General features: G+C 37.3%; 1 protein-coding gene across 7 annotated transcripts in view; it reads left to right on the top strand.

The window, feature by feature from the left end:
* CDK19 (cyclin dependent kinase 19) overlaps window positions 1–18,343 on the top strand; it is a 127,299-nt gene that overhangs the window by 97,897 nt on the left and 11,059 nt on the right. For all 7 annotated transcript variants that reach the window (XR_003926419.2, XR_003926420.2, XM_030035983.2 and 4 more), the window contains 4 exons: window positions 13,782–13,925; window positions 14,181–14,250; window positions 15,462–15,534; window positions 17,905–18,002. Coding sequence is in view for 5 of the 7 variants with exons in the window: in XM_030035983.2 (XP_029891843.1) it covers window positions 13,782–13,925; window positions 14,181–14,250; window positions 15,462–15,534; window positions 17,905–18,002 (385 nt within the window). In the remaining 2 variants the exon portion in view is untranslated. The remainder of the gene's footprint in view (window positions 1–13,781; window positions 13,926–14,180; window positions 14,251–15,461; window positions 15,535–17,904; window positions 18,003–18,343) is intronic.

Raw genomic sequence — 18,343 nt, 5'->3', positions numbered from 1 at the left:
AATTAGTATAATGCCGTTGTTTTTTTTAATTATGTCATAAATTACTTGACTCTTGCCCTGAGGGATACGTAGTCTATATTAAAACACAGACAAGGAGTCCCTATGAAACTTCAGAGGATGCTGCTGCTTTAGAGATCTGGTTTTGCTAGTAGTTTATTATTTCTGAGGCTTTTATTTCTTGTATCAGACCCACAGCAGTGAATCCCCAGGAGGGGTGTGAATGGGTCATATAGTACCTGGTGTGCAGTGTGAGTGCTGAGGGCACTCAAAACGGTTTGGGCAGCAAAGTAAAAAATAGGGAAATAAAAACAAGGAAGGTTGCAAGGTGAGATTTGTAGGCTGACTGAAGGATTAGAGGAGCATGTGGCTGAAGAGAAGAGAAAAGAATAAAGGTACCTGGAGGTGACCTATGTGCAGCTTTAAGGCAGAAGGAAGAAGTGGGTAACAAAATGACAGCAGTGATGTTCATGCAGTTTATGAGTCCAGACTTGTGTTTTGCTTCTAGCATTATGTGCACTTAAAAAAAGGCAATCTTAATGAGCTAAGCATGCTAGCGAGAGTTTAACTTGAATGCTAATGTTTTTGGCAAAGGACACAACTCTTAAAGCTCTCTTAAATCTCTGCAAGAAATGTAATTTTAACATCTCTTAATATTACATAATTCTCAGGAGCCCTAATGTATCACTTTTAGTAATAATTCATAAATTATATAATATTCTCATTTAACTGTTCTTCAGTTGGAAATAATAATTTAGAAGAAAGGTGATTAGATATAGCCATTTATGAAAAAGGAAATGACAGGCTATTTGGTATAGCTGCTTATTTTCCACAGCTATTTTCTTATGCATTTTATATAATATGTAATTTTGTATAATTAGTAAATATCAGTAAAATCAGGCTAAAAGCAATGTCATGCCAGCTTTAGTCTATTCTCTTCCAATTTTGCTATTGTGAGAAATATTTTTGTTTGAAATTACTAGGAATGCATTGCCATCAGTTCTCTGCTGCAACACGCTGAACATTGTCCAACAGTTGCTACATAATTCAGATGTTTGCTGAGGTTTTTACTGGCTTAGTCTTGATTTTATTTTACTTTAAATATATTTTCTGTATTCTGTATCTAATACTCTCTTCCTTATCTTAGTTTCACATGCAATGTTAATTATTAGCAGTGTATTCATAATATCCTGGACAGTGTCTACTATAGTAGATAGTTTGGTTTTGTTCTTGTAATAAAGCCTTTAGGTATGCTTTTACAAGTTAGGCAACTAAATACAGTCTGTTTAGAAAGAGCTATGTTTTACACAAGACAATATATAAGCATATTTCATTATTTTAGAGGTAGTTTTTCAGTGACGTTTCCCCCTTTATTTAATTTGTTCCTTCATAGTAATGAAATATTCTATTTTTTTTTTTATTGCTTGCAGAACAAGTAGTTGTTCATCATGTGTATAACATCATGTTTTAAGGAGATACAGGAGTCAAGAAAACACTGTTGCTGAAAAACAGAAACAGCTTTTGCTTTCTGCGTGTTAAAAGGATAGTAAAAAGCCCATGTTAGGGTTTCATGGGCAATAATATTTAATTTTCTGAACTGTGAACTTTTATAATGTAAGTCCTACATGTTAATAAAGTTTACTACATAATCTGCTACCATTGTTACAAGCAACTAATTTACCAGATGAATGCAAATTGGGAAAATGGTGGTGTAGAAGCCAAAGGTCACTTTCTGTTCTGTTACCACAATATAAATCTGTACTGAATTTATTGTAGGCTGTGGAAGTTGGTCTGCATTTCCAGCACCATAATTTAAAAGCAGAATCTGTTCCCATGTGTTCATCAGATCCTAATACTCTAGCAAAGAAGTAAAATATACAAATAAAAGTAACTTGAACAAGCTTCAGGTGAAACCAAGTAATTGCGAAAATGTAACATGCTTGCGATCATGGAAATGTTAATAAAATTACTGAACTTTTAGAAAGTCTCCAGCACAACAGAAAATGCCTTTACACTCAAAATACTAAAGAAACAAGGTTGAAGTAAGTGGCAAGGTACAGTGCTCCTTTCATTGATGGGCAAAGATTTCTGTAGTATAATTTTAAGGAAAGTAAAGGAAATGACTGTGGCAAAATGAAGGAAAAGGTAAGCTGGCTTTCAGCTTGAAAGGAGACATTAATCAGATTTTTTTTTTTTTTTTTCACTTTGGGAACATCAAAATAGAAAGAATGTTGTAGTAAGTAAAGTAAGTAGTAAGAACTCTTTTTCATCATAGGTTTTTCAAAAAGCATGTGGTAGTCTCTACTATGATTCATTCTGGGGCATCTTGTAGCATAATATCAAGGAAACAGCATAATTAAGACTTGTTTTTTACCAAGTTGCAGCTTGTATAGTTAGCAGTGCTATCAAACAAGAGCATGTTATCTTACCTCTTTACCGCTTGCCTTAATTAAAGAAATAGTATATTTGATAAATGGCATCACATGGCTTATAGTATTTTAGATGGTTTGGATTTTGTTGGCAAAAAAGTTCTCTAGAGTGATCATTCAACCACCCGTTAAGCAAGGCTAAAACACTGTTCTGCACTGAAAAAGGATGGGATTATTTATTGTGAAAAAATAAATCTGAGAACCTGAGAAATCTCTATTGCTTAGTTACCTTTCCTCACTTGTCTAGATTATAAGTCAGCAGGAATGTCAGAAATGGCCATGTGGCAACTGCATTTACTAGCCCAAACAAGATTTAGGTATAGAGAAACTGTAATTCAAAGCTTGGGCAGTGCACTGTCACCTCATTCTATTTCCACACTAACATATGGTTATGGAAGCTAGAAACGTGTGAAAGGTATAAGCAGGTATCAAAATGCCTTTGAAAGCAAATGTCATGGGAAAATATTAGGTGTATCAGAGGGAATGAATTTATAAAAAATGCTGGGATTCGTCAGAGTTTCAACAACTCCATTCGACTCCATGCAGGAAAAAGAGAGGGAAATATCTGGGGTGTATTATGTAGGATTTAGGATGGAAATACGTGCATATGTGTTCCATATTGCCTATGCAGCGAGTCCCACACGTTCTGAGTGCATCAGATGTCCTTACTGTGCACGCACAGATTGTTGGCATGATGGCTGGGCTGTGGGGCCTCTGGAAATCTTGGACTGATGCCTAAAGCTCTTCTGGTCTCTTGTTCTGGGAGGGTTGGGGGGAAGGAGGAAAAAAATAAGACCTATTTGGAAAATCTGGTAAACCAGAAATCACAAATGAGGCCAACCAGAAGCCTGAAAAGTCTTCAGGAAAAATATACAGGGGAGGTTCCCACCTGTGGTCTGTGGAGCCATGGGAGTATGGGGACTGCTTTTAAACATCCATGAGAGATAATTAAGAAGAGCAAATCTATAGTCAGTCAGCTTCTGTTTGCTGCATAGGGATCCACATTCCTGTTTGTGAGATGTTGTGATTTGAGGGGAAGGGGTTGTGGAAAAACTAGAAAAGTAGAGAAGTCTGGAAAATATTCATTTATGCATTCTGAAAAGAAAAACTCAGGCTACACCAGGAAGGGAGCCTTGTTCATGCCCTGGGCAATGTTATATGACATGGGAAGTAATTGGATTCAGATGATATTTTGTGGTAAACTTGTTTTGGCATGTGGTAAACTTTCTTCATTTTGGTTATCACAGTTCTCATGCTTTTTCTGAGAGGCAAAATATTTTAAGACCAAAGATTAATTGTTGCTCTCTTATCTAGTTATTGCAGGTGCTGGATGATTTACTGCTGTTTTTTCCTCTTGCTTGACAGTGGTCTCTAAAATACCATACAAGTTTCTTTTTAAAAAAAAAAAACAAAACAACAGGCATTTGCTACACTCCACAATCTTATCACTGCAATCACCTAAGAAATGTAAAGTTTTATAAAGGATTATTAGGTCACTTAAATAGAACATTTTAAACCTACATTAATAAATATATTGGGAAGCTTGAGATGCTGACAGCAACTCAAGGAATATCGTCCACAGGATTGTTACACACTAACACATGAACTGTTATAAGATCTAGCATACTAGTTCCTGCCTTCTTCTAACTGCTGTATTGCTCTTGCTTCTCAAATATGTCGATGTCTGGAAATTAGCTAGTAAAGCTGGCGGCCATTGTCAACTCTGAAAAGTCTGAGAGGTTTGAGTGTGTACTAGCTTAATAGTCAGGAGAATGAGAACAGTGCAGTGGGTCAGACCTGCCTCTGCTGTTATAAAACCAATGGAGGTGTTCTAACATGGGGCAGACAGTAAGGTTTCATCTCTTAGGAAAGTAAGCTGGGTCTTCAGGAGACTTGGATTTAAATACTGATTCAGTCCTAAGCGTTGTATGTAGCTTACAGCATGTCATTTAATCCATCCTATGTGTTGTTTCATTATCTGTGAAGTAGGGATGCTACTTAGTAGTATTGTCCTGAAGATAAAATCAGTTAATGATAATAGGGAGCTTCAGTACAAGTATGTTATGAATTATTTTTGTTAGTGAAGGGATTAATTTGTCTGAGGACCTGGGATGTCACTTAGCATTTGCAGTTAGCTTGAGAAATATACACATTCTGGACATTAAAAAAGAAAAGGAAAACAAAACCACTGAATCTTTAATCACAGCTAATTCTCCTGATTTAGATTGTCCTGTAAATTAATCTGTAAACTTCCACTCATGGTCACCCAATGCTTTTTCATATGTTCACGATTCTCTCCTCTTGCAAAACATATGAAAGGAAGAACCAGGTGCTTTTGCCTTCTTATTCAATATTTTGGCAGATTTGCTGCTGTGTGGTGATTGCTATGACTTAACTGTACATGGATTATTTTGGAGCAGGAAGAATAAAATAACATAAAAATACTCAGAAGGCAGAATATTCTCTATAGTAATAGCTTTGTGATTTAAAAACCACTTTGAACAAGAGGTGCATTAAAAAATCCATCTATGCTTAGCCCCATGTACATCAAAAATCATCAATGATTTGTGGGTCAAAAAAGCCTCCCTGCCACTAATAGTCTCAGTTCCATGTCTTTTTTTCTTCTAATTATTTTTCCCTCAGAGTATCAGTTTCATGTTCTTCCCAACTTTAGGGCCTCTTATGTGAGCAAGCTTTTCCTTCCCTAGTATCTCACTGACTTTGCCCTTTACCAGGCAGATGAGCTTTGCAGCAGCAGGATTGATTCTCTAACCTCTCAAGCAACCTATGCTGTGAGCTCAGTTAAAAAAAAAAAAAAAAAAAAAGATTTAGGGAAGTAAGGCAGGAGTTCTTCTTGCAATGTCTGTCATAGCCCAGAGCAAATAATGGATTCTAATGTGGAAATGGGACATGAATGATGACAGGAAAAAGCAAGACTCAGCATTTCTCTTCATACTCAGTTCTGTTCTGTACATGTCAGTTGGGATATACTGTGATTCTTTGGGATATACTGCAAATACGTTGTTCCTTTTATATATGAGGTGAATGGTTTGATGCAGAATTGAACTTGCATCTCAGAGATGTTTGATTCAGTTTTATTTTTTAAGGCTTCCTTTACAAAGCACTGGACTAAAGGCTGATTTCATTTTCTTAAATGAAACATGAGGTTGCCATTTAAAGATCCAGAAGGTTGTCTGTTGTAAAACCTGGTTCCGTAAACATTTTACCTTAGCTAACTAGTGCAGTAATGAAGACTTTTAATGTGCTCTGTTTACTACCATATCTGAAAAGTTCACTTACAAAAGTTGATTTTGGCTGAAAACCAACTACCTACTACCATAACAAGATGCATACTTCTGGTGCAGAGCTAATCCATCAGTTTGATCTTCAGGCGCAATTATTTCAGCAATAAATAAATGAAACTTTCAACACAACAGCACTGATTGAGTAGAATGACTTGTTCTCAGTACAGGTGGGATTGCTTCACAAGTAGATGTCTTGGCAATAGCTGTGACTGACAGCAGAATTACATTTCACAGCAGTTTATTTCATTGCTTATCCAATGGAATCGCTTATAATTATGTCAGAGTTATTGTCAGTGCCTTATTAGAAATAGCTGTAAGGCTGCACCCCTTAGTAACAGAAATGTTAAGATATTGTAAAGCACTTTGTTTAGAAGTACAAATAAGCTTCTCTGTGCCTAAGAGGCAAGATTTCTTCATGTGCATTCCTCTCTGTTGACTGAAATAAGGTAGGCATCAAAAGCTTTAATAACTCCCAGAAAAGACTGTCATGGCTTATGAATTGGAAGAGGCCAGGAAAGTACTCTTCACACATGTTCCTTGTTATAGCTCAGTCTACCAGATAGCAGACCTTTTGCTCACCTTATGTTAGCTCTGAAGCTGTTGATGCGTTGGACCTAGTAAAAAGTTGTAATAGTTAATGACACAAGCCAAGTGAGAGCACACAACAGATTATAAACTCACTGTCCCTCTTCATTTAGCATGGAGTTAACCTCCAAAGAGCTCCACTGTGTACAGAAAAGCTGGTTTGTGAAAATACTCTGCATTTAATTAGAAAAAAAAGTGTATTTCCCTTTCAAAGAATATGTACTGCTCTCTTCTCATTCGCTACAGTTCAGAAGAGCACAGAAAATGGCAACAATGTGCTAATATGCTATGCTATTTGTACAATATAGTTTATATGATATTGGACACTTAACTGCAGTGATGGAATAAAATGGAAAAAAAAATGGAGAAGGAGGGGGGAAATTAATGCTAAAGCACCATAGTTAAGAATTAGGAGTTCCTGGTTTTGCAGTCCTATGATCAGATGACACCATCAATCATTTTTTTCATGTGATAAATTGCAAATGCAAAGCTGTGGGTGTTCCCTGAAAAGCTTTGTAAATACTGTTTTACCAAACAGTGGCATTATCTTGCCTGTTCTTAATTCTTTCATCATTATGGGAGGAAATGGTGACAATTTCTGTATTAGATCTGCCTAATGCTTTGCAATATAGGAAAGACTTGTGACCTTTGCAATGAGAAGCTTTCATACTTCCTTCACTTGCTGTAGTTGTTTGATATTTGGTAGGGGGAAGTAGCCCTGAGGCTGCAAAGCTGCCTTTTGTGTCACCCATTACATTCCTTGTGCTTTTGATGAGTTGTCACTGAAAGAACGTTTTTCTTTTTAATTTTGTTTCTGTGAAGAGCTTTGGCAGCCCGCCAGACTACCTCTTGGACCCTCTGAGGTGTAAGCACTGCTGTTGCTGGAACAAAAGTAGCACTTGGAGATGCTAGAGTTGGCATAAAAATAATAGCCCTCTGCCATCTCTGATGAATCTTGAAGGTTTAGGATTAGGGAAAAAATTAGGCTGTAACACACTTTCCTTGCCAGAACTCAGTGCTTGTCCCAGTGACCTAATTCCCTGTCCTGAAGCGACATCACCTGAGGCTGGAGCCCACCCCAGTTTCTGGAAGAAGAACTGAGAGAAAAAAGAATATGGAACCATCACTCTATTCTGCATTCATGCAACCATCACTCTATTCTGTCTCTCAAGGATGATAGCCTGCTCTACTGCTAGCTAACGTAGTTAATCTGTAGTTTATACAGTCTTGGAGACACAACTGAAGAGTTGAAGAATTGCTGGTGAAAATGTGGTATATAAGATTGGGGGGGGCGAGGGGGAGCGTTTGGGAAGACAGGCACTGAAAATCCTTACAAAAGCGGTATAATGTTGGTAAAAGTTTTAATTCTCGAGCTACTAATGTTGGTAAGAGTTTAATTCTTGTGCTCTGTGGTACAATTGTTGATAAGATTGCGTTTTCCCTGCCTTGAGGATTCCTGTATTCTTCAGTACATAGGCTGCACAAGGAAAATAGAAGGTTGCATATAGAACCATAAACCTAGAATTTCCAAATTTTGGGGTGTAAAGTTCTGTAAACTAAGGATTTAAGTTCTTTAACAGGGTTTCTTTGTTTGCAATCATATTTTTGCTGCATGAGAGGACTACTTAGGGCCTCTGGTCCTATTACCACTCCCCATATTAAATCTGTTGTACCTGTGTTGTCAAACTTACCACAGTAATTTAAGTGTAATGTTGCAAGCTAGATAATGTGTCTAATGCATAGCAGAAGTCTGAAATCACATGATCCAAGATCTTCATTTAATGCTGATATACTGAGGAATAGAAATTTAAGTGGGAAAATAAATATTTTGACAACCTAAAATAACTCTGTTTAGAGAGAATGAAAAAATCTTGGCCCACTAAAGCCCTGTAGAAAATTACCGTTCATTTTGGTGAACTCAGAATTTCAGTCAATGCTTCAAAGTTTTTAAGGTGTAGTAATTGAAATTAATTAAATTCTTAGTACAAACGTGAGAAAAGGGCAGCTTAGTTTAAAAGGCTAGGATGGAGGCATACAGGTAAAAAGTGTGAGGATAATAGATTTCATGACTGATTTGAATTAATATGGGTTTGTCTTTAAAAGTTTTGAATTATCTTGACTCTATGTCATGGCACAGGAGATTACGCGCTCTCGAAATAAAACATTGCTCTTAGATACACGTTTGGCTGGCTGTGAGCATCCTTCAGATTACTGAGAGGTATTTTTTCTGTCTGCAGAACAGTCGTCTTTGTGGCTTTACAGTATAAATTTCTCTTCTTCAGTCAAGTTCTGTTGAGATGCTGTTTGTTAAAGATAGGTAAACATTGCCTAACTTATCAATGAGTGATAGCAAATTTCTGACCCTTAGCCTACTGACACCACTTTTTGCTTCCCCTTGAAAAGCCTGTCGCATGTACATGTTTGACCCCATTCTCAGTTCTCCACAGAACGTGTCAAATTTAAAAGGCTAGTAACCACTTCTTCCTCAGCCTTCTCTTTTGCTGGCTAAAGTTTAAATGAAGCATATAAAAATTGAGACCTTAATGTACGAATGGGAAGATCTTTCCCTCGTGTCTGTGTGTGATAGCAACAAGTATGTAACAGGTATCTCCTGTTCACCTTATCGAACCAAAGAAATGAGAAATTCCCCTTTAAGGATATATTATTCTCTTAAATCTAATTTCTAGGTATTTAAAACCAGTGTAAAAATTAATAAACTCTTTTTCTATAGTATCTCTATGCTCCTAGGTCTCTGTGTGTAAATATTCCAGGTAAGTTTAGAATCTGCTGCTGTGCTCAGCATAAGACATGCAAGATTTTTCATAAAGAAGTTATACCTTTTCTTTAGACCAATTGATAATTATTTGAAAAAATTAGACATGTTGGCCTGCACAGCCCCCTTTCGGTTTTCCAGTCCATTGGTGTATTTGTTGTTCTTGCCTTGAATTGAAAGTTTTGGTGAATCTTACATAAACATTGTAGCTCTTATAGGTGACCTGGATTGCCTTGTTTGGGCTAAGACCTTGCTAACTAACTTTTGGTTACCCTGGTTGTTGCACTAGCCCTTGGTTGACATAGAGGAGCTGTGTTCTGGTGCCCCTCCGCTCTTCACTTCCTTTACCAGCATTCGGATGCGTCTTAGAGTCTAGACTTTGTGTTTGAAACAAACAACAACAACAAAAAAGCAGGTTGGGTAAAGTACTGATGCTCTTAAACCAAACCTCACTAATGATGAATTCCTCAGATCGATTGCAGCTAAATAGATGTTTTCCGTTTCTTGACTTACTTTCTTTAACAGAATTTTATTAAAGAATTATATGAGACTGAGAGCTTGTTTATGTATTTCTTTTCTTGGATATAGTTAAGAATTACAAAGTATTTAATCTTGAATTGTGTCCTGGGTTCAGTGAAACATTTTAGTTAATATGCATGGGAAAAGATGTTTCTTTTCGAGAATCAAGGCTATTGCTCAATAAATTGTCTTATTGTCTGAAACGGTCGTAATATTCTTAAAGAATGTTTCCAAAATATTGGAACAAATACAGAAATGAGATTACTGTGGCATAGAAAGGAAAGAATACATGAGCATTTGTCTGCTTAATCAGCCCTATCATTAAAACAGCTATGTCAGCATCCTTTTGTATTTGCTCCTTGGCTGCAGCGCTAAAGTAGAGTGGGACATGCAGGATTTTCTCAGCTTTAGTAGCTGACCTATAAAGCTGTAAGAGTCACAGGTTTTAAAACTGGGACACGGACAGCCATACAAATATTCTAATAATCTGTGCACCCAGGCATATATATGGAAAGTCTGTTTACCAACCAAAAGTGACCAGCTTTAAAAGGCTATTTTTTTCCTTCTATAAAATTATGTAGTACTTGTGAAATACTGTGACAGTGGAAGGATGCTTCACTGGTGAGTAGGTTTGAGTAGGACCTGAGCAAACTGTTAGGTGAGGAGTCTAGAGAAAGGAGTATGCTACGAAGGCCTTCACTCCCACCCCTCTTTCCAGAGCCAGGGAGCAAAATTGACTTGCACTCAGGTTTGGTGTAAACTTGGGGAAAGTGGGGAGTCTGGAAGTCTTGGAGGGCAAAGTAAAAAAAATAACCAACCAACCAACCAACCAAATAAATACCCCTAAAAAACAAACAACAACAAAAAAAACCCCAAACAGTAAAAAACCTTTTACCACGGATCATTTCTGAAACCTAATGATAGTAGAGGAAAGTGTAGGAAACAGAAGTATCCTTATAGGAATGTTTGTATTACTCTGGTATATTTATTAGGATCCTTCTGGCACATCAGACAGGAAAACATTTAATATCCAATGCAACCTTGTAGGATCTGTGTGACCCTGTTTTTGGTGGTTCTGATACATAACAAGTTAAAAAGGATATTGTCTGTAGTTTGCCTCTTATTTTTGAGGGTTGCTTTTAAACAGAAATTTTATTTATTATGTAATTGTTATACAGTATTATAAGTTCCTCTTGTGCTAGAGGCAGATGTGCACTCGATTAATAATGCACTGTAGTTGAAAAATACTGCTTATGTGTTTTAAGCTTTGCCCCTGTAAATGCCTGTTTCTGAAGGATAGTACTTCTTATTTGGAATAGTTTTGGAATAGATGTAATAATCATTAATCTTTTTTAGGGACCACAAACTGAAAACATATGAAATGGCACTGGATAGGGAAATTGCTAATTATTGACACATTTTTCCATAGTTAGAGCTGAAGTTAGTATTTGGTTGACTACTATGAACAATGTAGGAGATAAATACTGATTAGGACTGCTTGTATTGATGAAGCTTTTAAACTTGCCAGAATTTAATGAGCCATTCCTGCCAGAAAAATGCCACACATGGTAAATAATTACTGTAAATTATGAATGTTATCTTAAAAAAAAAAAAAAAAAAAAAAAAAAAGGCAGGGGGGACTAGCCAAACTTGGCAGAAAATCATTAACTGTGAGAATAGTTTCAATATGTGCCAAGGATGTGCTCGAGATCAGGTTACATGTAAGTTAGATTCACGAAGAGAAGACCCTGACCTGCTTGAGCTGCATGGCTATAAGACCTCTTCCAGCTGTTTAATCTTCACTTACAGAAGTTAAAGCTTCAGGTTTTGTGTACTAAGTATTTTGGGTTACTTACTCTTCAGCTTCAAAGAACTAATATTATCTGGCAAGAGACCTAAAGGGTTGAACCCCAGCACTGTGAACTACTAGAGACTATAATGACTGATCAGAGCTAGAAGTATTCTCATGCTTGACTTGTCCAGTAATGCCATCCCATAGAAAATACAACAACAGCTTGGGATTTACCAGTGTTTATTCAGATGTAACTTCCAGTTGGTACAATGACTATCTTTCTGAATTCTGAAAGGGTTTAAAATGTGCTTTCTGTATGAATCACAGAGTCAGGAAGTGGGAATGTGTTGCCACAGTGGTTCTGCTCTCATACATTTCAGCTGATGAAGGAGGAACAGAGTTTTGAAGTTTGTTGTGTCACATCACGGAGATTTCCCGGTTCAGCTTTGCTGTCAGTAAGAATACTAGATCTTTTTTCTTTAAAAGGAAAAGGTCAATATGGGTAGAGCAGTATAGAATAGAATAATGAGCAGTGGCCCAGCCTCTTCCTCACTATGTGATGGACAGTGAGCACTGCAGAAAGCTGTGAAAACCAAGAGGGCTGCAGCTCCTTTGGCCTCTAGATAAACCGTCTCCAAAAGGATTTGCTATCTAGTATGAAAAGGAGTGAATAGATGCTGCTAAATGAAGATGCTATTCTTCAAATAGTAAGCAATTTCTATTCTGGAGTAGGTCATTTATGCCTACTACCCATGCAGGAATTGTGATTAATATGCTGCATTAGCTGCTTGAGCAGATAAAATCTCAAGAGCTAAAGATCTTGTTTTCATGCAGATGAGGCTAATGAGAAAATCAAAGGAAGATAAAACCCTGAGAAAGTGATGTAATGCACAGAGCAAGTTATACCCTGTTGAAACTAAAGTCTGAATGAAATGTTATCAGAATTTCCTGTAAAGAAAGTAGGGGAAAAGGCTTATAAATTGGGACACCCCAAGCTCCACACCTGTAACATGATGGAAATGGAACTGACCTGTTTTGACAAAAAGAGTGTGATGGCTCTTGTTTCATTCCCTACATAGAGTAGTGCTTTTTTACTTTCTTCAGGAGACCATGTGTGTCCCGGGCAGCATGGGCCAAACACCATCATTGGCAGCAGGTGGGGTTTTGAGTCAGATTAGTTGCAAGAAACAAGAGACTTCTCTTGGTGTTCTCTTTAGTCTGAATCTAATCAACCAAACTCCCGTTAGGTGATTTTTTTATCTCTTACACCTATAAATTAAGGGTAAATTGTTTTCTATATTTATGCTATTAAGTTCGATAAAATCCAAAAGGCTTCCCAGGGTCATCTAGTTTAACCTCAACTACTAAGCCAGTCTCCACACTCTTGTATTCAGCAATCTGTGCTCATTATTCATCTGATCTCAAAATCTTTTTCCAGAGTCATATCCCAGACACGTATTTTTCAAGGTAGCAAATCCATTTCTTTTCTGCTAGTAACCTTCTTCTCACTGACAAATTCACACTTTCATTTTAAGATGCATAATAAAGCATTTGGGTCATACAGAACACTAAGATGGGTGATGATAGTAGTAACTAGAACGAATACATGTAATCTAGAAATTTCTTCTCCTGTAAATGAAACTAATGTTCTTGTCCACAATAGATTTAATTTTGAAAAGCATATTAATGAGAAATTTATGAAATAGAGATTGTTATTTTCTTTCATTAAAACATCAGTATATCATGCTGTCGTTTTCATACATGAGATGTAGATGAGACAGTTCCAGTATTGTTCCAGTGGGAGTCAGTTGTCAAGCAGGATTTTTTTTTTTTAATTAATGTTTGGTAATCACTCTTCTTCTCGATTAAAATTAGGATCTAGTTTCTCCATTTTAACTAGCTTGCACTATTTAGCTAAACTTATGAGTCATTAGTCTTTTCCTTCTTAGTATTTATTTGGTTATCAATTATCTGTTTGGAATTGTTCTGAAATATGTGATAGAATTTTTTTGTCAATGTATCTTTATGGGCGATTTATGGTTTGGTTTTGATGGTCAGCTGAAGCCATTTAAGCTATGTCATCAGCAAATATTGTGTAGGTTTCTGCCATAACTGTGAATACGTTAAGTGCTGGACTGCCAGTGTACAACTTGAAACAGAATTTGGAGACTCTAATTCTGATTGAAAAAACCTGTATCTCCAGATTTTACCCTTTTTTATGTATTATATTAACACATTATTTTTAAAGTACTGTATGTAATTATACTGTGAAGCATTTTATCCTACTGTGGTTATACAGCTTGTTGAGAAATCGTGCAGAAACAAAAACCAGAGTGATGAAGTACAGTAAATTTGCATGAATTATTCTCTTTCTTTCCTAGATATTTGGGCAATTGGTTGCATATTTGCTGAACTATTGACTTCGGAACCTATATTTCACTGTCGCCAGGAGGACATCAAAACAAGTAACCCTTTTCATCACGATCAGCTAGATCGCATTTTCAGTGTAATGGGATTCCCTGCAGGTAATTTATTTTCATTAAAGCGTCAGATCTACTGCTACTGAGTTGATTTTTTTTCCTGAAGGAAATGACTAGTTGATTGTATAGGTACAAAGAAGCTGTCAGTTTGATGGATTTGGAAATGCTGACAATTATGGAACAATAGCACTGGCCAACAAGCAGAAAGTCAAACAACTGCTTTAGTTATTTCTTCTTGTGTATTACTTAACCTACACTTTCAGAATTGTAAATGCTTCTCCTTTTTCCCCCCCACCAAAGATAAAGATTGGGAAGACATAAGGAAGATGCCAGAATATCCAACTCTTCAGAAAGATTTTAGGAGAACAACGTAAGTGATGGTAACGCAACAACAGTTCAGTGAATGTAACAGATAGGCAGAAATTGGCTCCTATCCTCTGACTTTTTGGGGAGGGGATTTTGGCGTGTTTGGGTTCTAATGCTATGACAGCTGTCCTGTTTGAATTAGTGGTTTTGCTTGAATGGTATTCTCTCCTTTAGCTGCCTGGTAAAAGCATCAACTAAGTGGTCTCCTCATTTCTCTGGAAGGCGTCGTCATAACTGCCATTTAATCTGTGGCAGGCACAGACAAATGAGCTTGCTTAAACCACTTGTATTAGCTATTCAAGATAACGTCATTCATTTTGTGTGAGAAAGAATAGGGAAGCACCTCCCTGGTCCTTTTGACCAGCAGATACGCGGAGACAGTAAAGTAGTGGACAGAAATTTCTATGGAAGGTAATGTGTTCAATAGGTTGTGATGCAAAGCCTATCTAAGATCTGAGAATTTTTCACTTCTAGTGTTTTCTGGTCCTTTGGCTGAATTAGTCAAGTGGTGTTGATAGATCAGAGGGTGTGAGGAGCAACACAGACTCTGTTGTAAGGCAGAGGACATGGATTCAGGAGTTTTGGATTCTGTTTCCAGCTCTGGCCTGGATTCATTATGCTGGCTTTAGACAAGATACTAAGCTTATCTGTGCACGAAGCTTCTTTCTTTTGAACATGGCTATAGATAACCTCTGGATTTGTAGATTAAAGGCAAGGCACAGGTCATCCATATTTGGGGCATTTTTGAGCTTGGGAGCTATAAGGACTGTATGGCTTGCTGCAGGTTGGGGTCAAGGAGACAGAATGGTAAACTAACTGCTCTGCCAAATTGCAACTGGAAGCAAGTTAATAGCTTAGCTGTTGTGCTGTTATAAACTGCTGTATACTTTCTGTGGCAGAGTTGCTTTAGAAAACTAGAGTATAAACTTCAAGTTGAGTTTCTCTGTCATATGTCCATGTCAACAGCTTATCCATACACTGTAAAAGTTGCATGTTCCGTGGAAATATCTGTACACAGTTGATACTACTCCTGTTAGTGAAAAGCACACTTTGTGTGCCACTGCTAGATAAATATCTGACATGTTTTCTTATAGCAGTTCTTTTTACAGTTTACCTTTTAAGGGCTGGTAAATGTTTTTGTGATCACTTGGTATGGTTCCATGTTCTTAATGCTGTATTATTTCAGAAATGTCTTTCTTTAACTGTATTTTTCAGATATGCCAATAGTAGCCTCATAAAATACATGGAGAAACACAAAGTCAAGCCTGACAGCAAAGTTTTTCTTTTGGTAGGTACAACTTGAAAATTACTGTGATGATAGGAGTGAAATGCATTTGTAATGGCAATATCCATGTCTGTTCTTCTGTCTCATTCTAATGAAGACCGACGTTAAAGCTATTTATCACTAACTGGCCATTTTTGAGATGTGTTTTATTCATATACATTCATGCTGAGGGTGTGCTTAAACTGCTGAAGGTCTTATCTAATTATGGTCTGCAAGACACTCGTATACCGAGCCTTACCCTTAGGTCTGCTGTGCAAATATGATAGTGAGTGTTATATATCCCTTGATTCTGTGTTGTTTCAGAGAGTCAAAGAGCTCCTAAGAGCTAAAGAGTTTTGTGAAGAAAGGGAAGGGGAAAGGAGAAATTTAATTATTTCTTGTAGTATTTTTTTTTTCCGTTTTCTTCCCTCTGATAATAGTCTACCTGTGTTCTGTGGGTGATTCCAAACAATAACCCTAAACATGTATTTGCTGGTTACCTAGTTGAGTCATTCATTGTAGGTGAATACAGGGTTGCTCTGTCTAATACAGCATCATTTCTGGATGCCTCTGTGATGACTTAGTGCTGTGTAAATTTAGGAATGAAGTTCAAAGTGACTTTTCTAGTGCTGTGAACAGGGAGTCTCATTAATGAGGCTGTTAGTGCAGCTTGAGTTCTAGTGGTCTGTTTTCATCACTAGTTGTACATTCGGCATAGCAGTCCTCTCTAGGTCCGGGCAAAGATTGCTCTTTGACTTGTTAGTAGCTGCTGGATGATGACACAAATAGCTGTGGAAGCAGAATAGGTTGGTCCCAAGTGGGTGGAAGGGAAGCATTCACATAGGAAGTGTGAGACTTCAAGAAAAAATAATTAAAATTTCTTAAACTCAACTTACTGGGTACACATCGGAATCATCTGGAGGATCTGAATACCAAAACTCTTGTCTATATTTATTGTATCATGCGAGGTCACTGTGTAGAGAGCCAACAGCACATTAGAAGTTGAATTTGTTAAGATACACAAGAAACATAGGGTTAAGGGTTATCTGACAACATAAAACACAGTAAATAAGTGTGCCATGCAAACTCTCCAGGTGTGAGAAATGCAGGACTGTCTTGAGGTATATTTCTGGATGAGCAGCAGGAATCAGTTCAGGAGCTGGTTGCAAATGAATTGATAGGAGGAGAGACAGCCCAAATGGCTCTTTGTTGTGCTGTCAGTCTGTTGAGGTCCATGGCCCATAAAGTACGGGAATAAGGAGAGGTGGGAAGAAAGTGGCAAAAGTACAGAGAATTTTTTAAGACCTCATCTACAAAGTAGGGTTAACTACAACTATTGAGAAAGGAAATAACAGAATCATCTTTGTTGAGGAGGAGTGCTTTTACTGAGGCTGTTTACTGTACCATATATAGAGAATATAGAATTGTATATCACATTTTTTATTTATTGGAATAAAAAGCCCCAAACAGCCATGCCAAAATCACATTCTTTTGCTGAATATCCAGGGAATTTTTGTTGGTGGCCTGGAAGATAGAGTTTGAGCTAAGATGCCCTTTGCAGAAGGAATTTTATTTTCACTGTTAACTTGAATTAAGAGAGTATTGTGTGAGAGCAGGATACTGTATGATGTCATTTGAGCACCCAAATTTCCTACTGTGAGTTTATCAGAATGTGATAAATAAGTAACTGTTTAAAATGGTATGTTATCCCTATAATTCCTGGTTTATAATACTAGTATATTGTAATCCTCATTTATAGCCTGCTGCAGTCAATAGCATTCTAGCTAATAATTTTATTATTGCTTTCCTCCTAGCAAGAAAGAAAGGTTACTAGGCAGGGTCTGCTCCTCCTCTTTCTCATTTCAATACCAATTAGAGTGGGATTGGGAGCTGTGTGAGTGGCAGAGTGCTCTGACTCTGGGATATCACCATTATGAGAAATGAAGATTTATTGTTTCCATCCCTAAAGTGATATGGAGAGTCCTGGTCATGTTCAGTCTCTTCTGACACTTTTTTCCTGTTGTATCAGCAGTACAGAACGGTATAAAAGCTATACATGTGCCACAACAAAACACCATTATTTAGAAATGATGCTTTATGAACCTGTAATAGCTGAATTTAGTGTTGCTTTAGCACAGTGGTTCAGCCTTAGCAATTAATATTGCCTGATACACTTAACTGTATTTCTTACGTGAGAAGTACTTCACAGCCATAGTGCTTTGACAGATGCGCATTCTAGTTCTTGGGAACTTCACTGAACAAGGAATGCTAACTTAGGCTTGTCTGGACAAGCCACACATAATTTAACAATCCACAATCCAAGACATACAAGTCATAGTTTGAAAAATGATAGTTTGATAAGCTTTTTGCTATTTTTAATGTTATGCTTTGCAGCTTCAGAAGCTTCTTACTATGGACCCTACAAAGAGAATTACCTCAGAGCAGGCTTTGCAGGACCCCTACTTTCAAGAGGATCCTCTGCCTACATCAGAGTACGTATTCCCTCTTCTGTGCTCTTCAGGAGTGTCTTCTTTCTGCTAAATGCTAATCCCTGAAATGAGACGACAGCTGAAAAATTCACAGATATCCACCTATATCCACAAGAAGTAGTAACTCAGGCATGCTCAATAGAAACTATTAGTGCAGCAGTGAAGTGTCTGTATCTACTGGTGCCAAAACTGAGTGGTCGTGGACAATATCCCAGTACCAGACTAGTGTTGTAATTCTGAACATACTACCAAAGCTAGTGTGACAATACTATTGCACTGTTTAGAGAATTAATCTGTGCCCTGTTCTGTTCTGCCTTACACAGCTCCACAGAGCCCTGTTCTCC

This window comes from Aquila chrysaetos, chromosome 2, assembly GCF_900496995.4.
Source record: "Aquila chrysaetos chrysaetos chromosome 2, bAquChr1.4, whole genome shotgun sequence".
In the NCBI taxonomy this organism is placed as follows: Eukaryota; Metazoa; Chordata; class Aves; order Accipitriformes; family Accipitridae; genus Aquila; species Aquila chrysaetos.
This window is presented reverse-complemented; position numbering and strand designations above follow the sequence as displayed.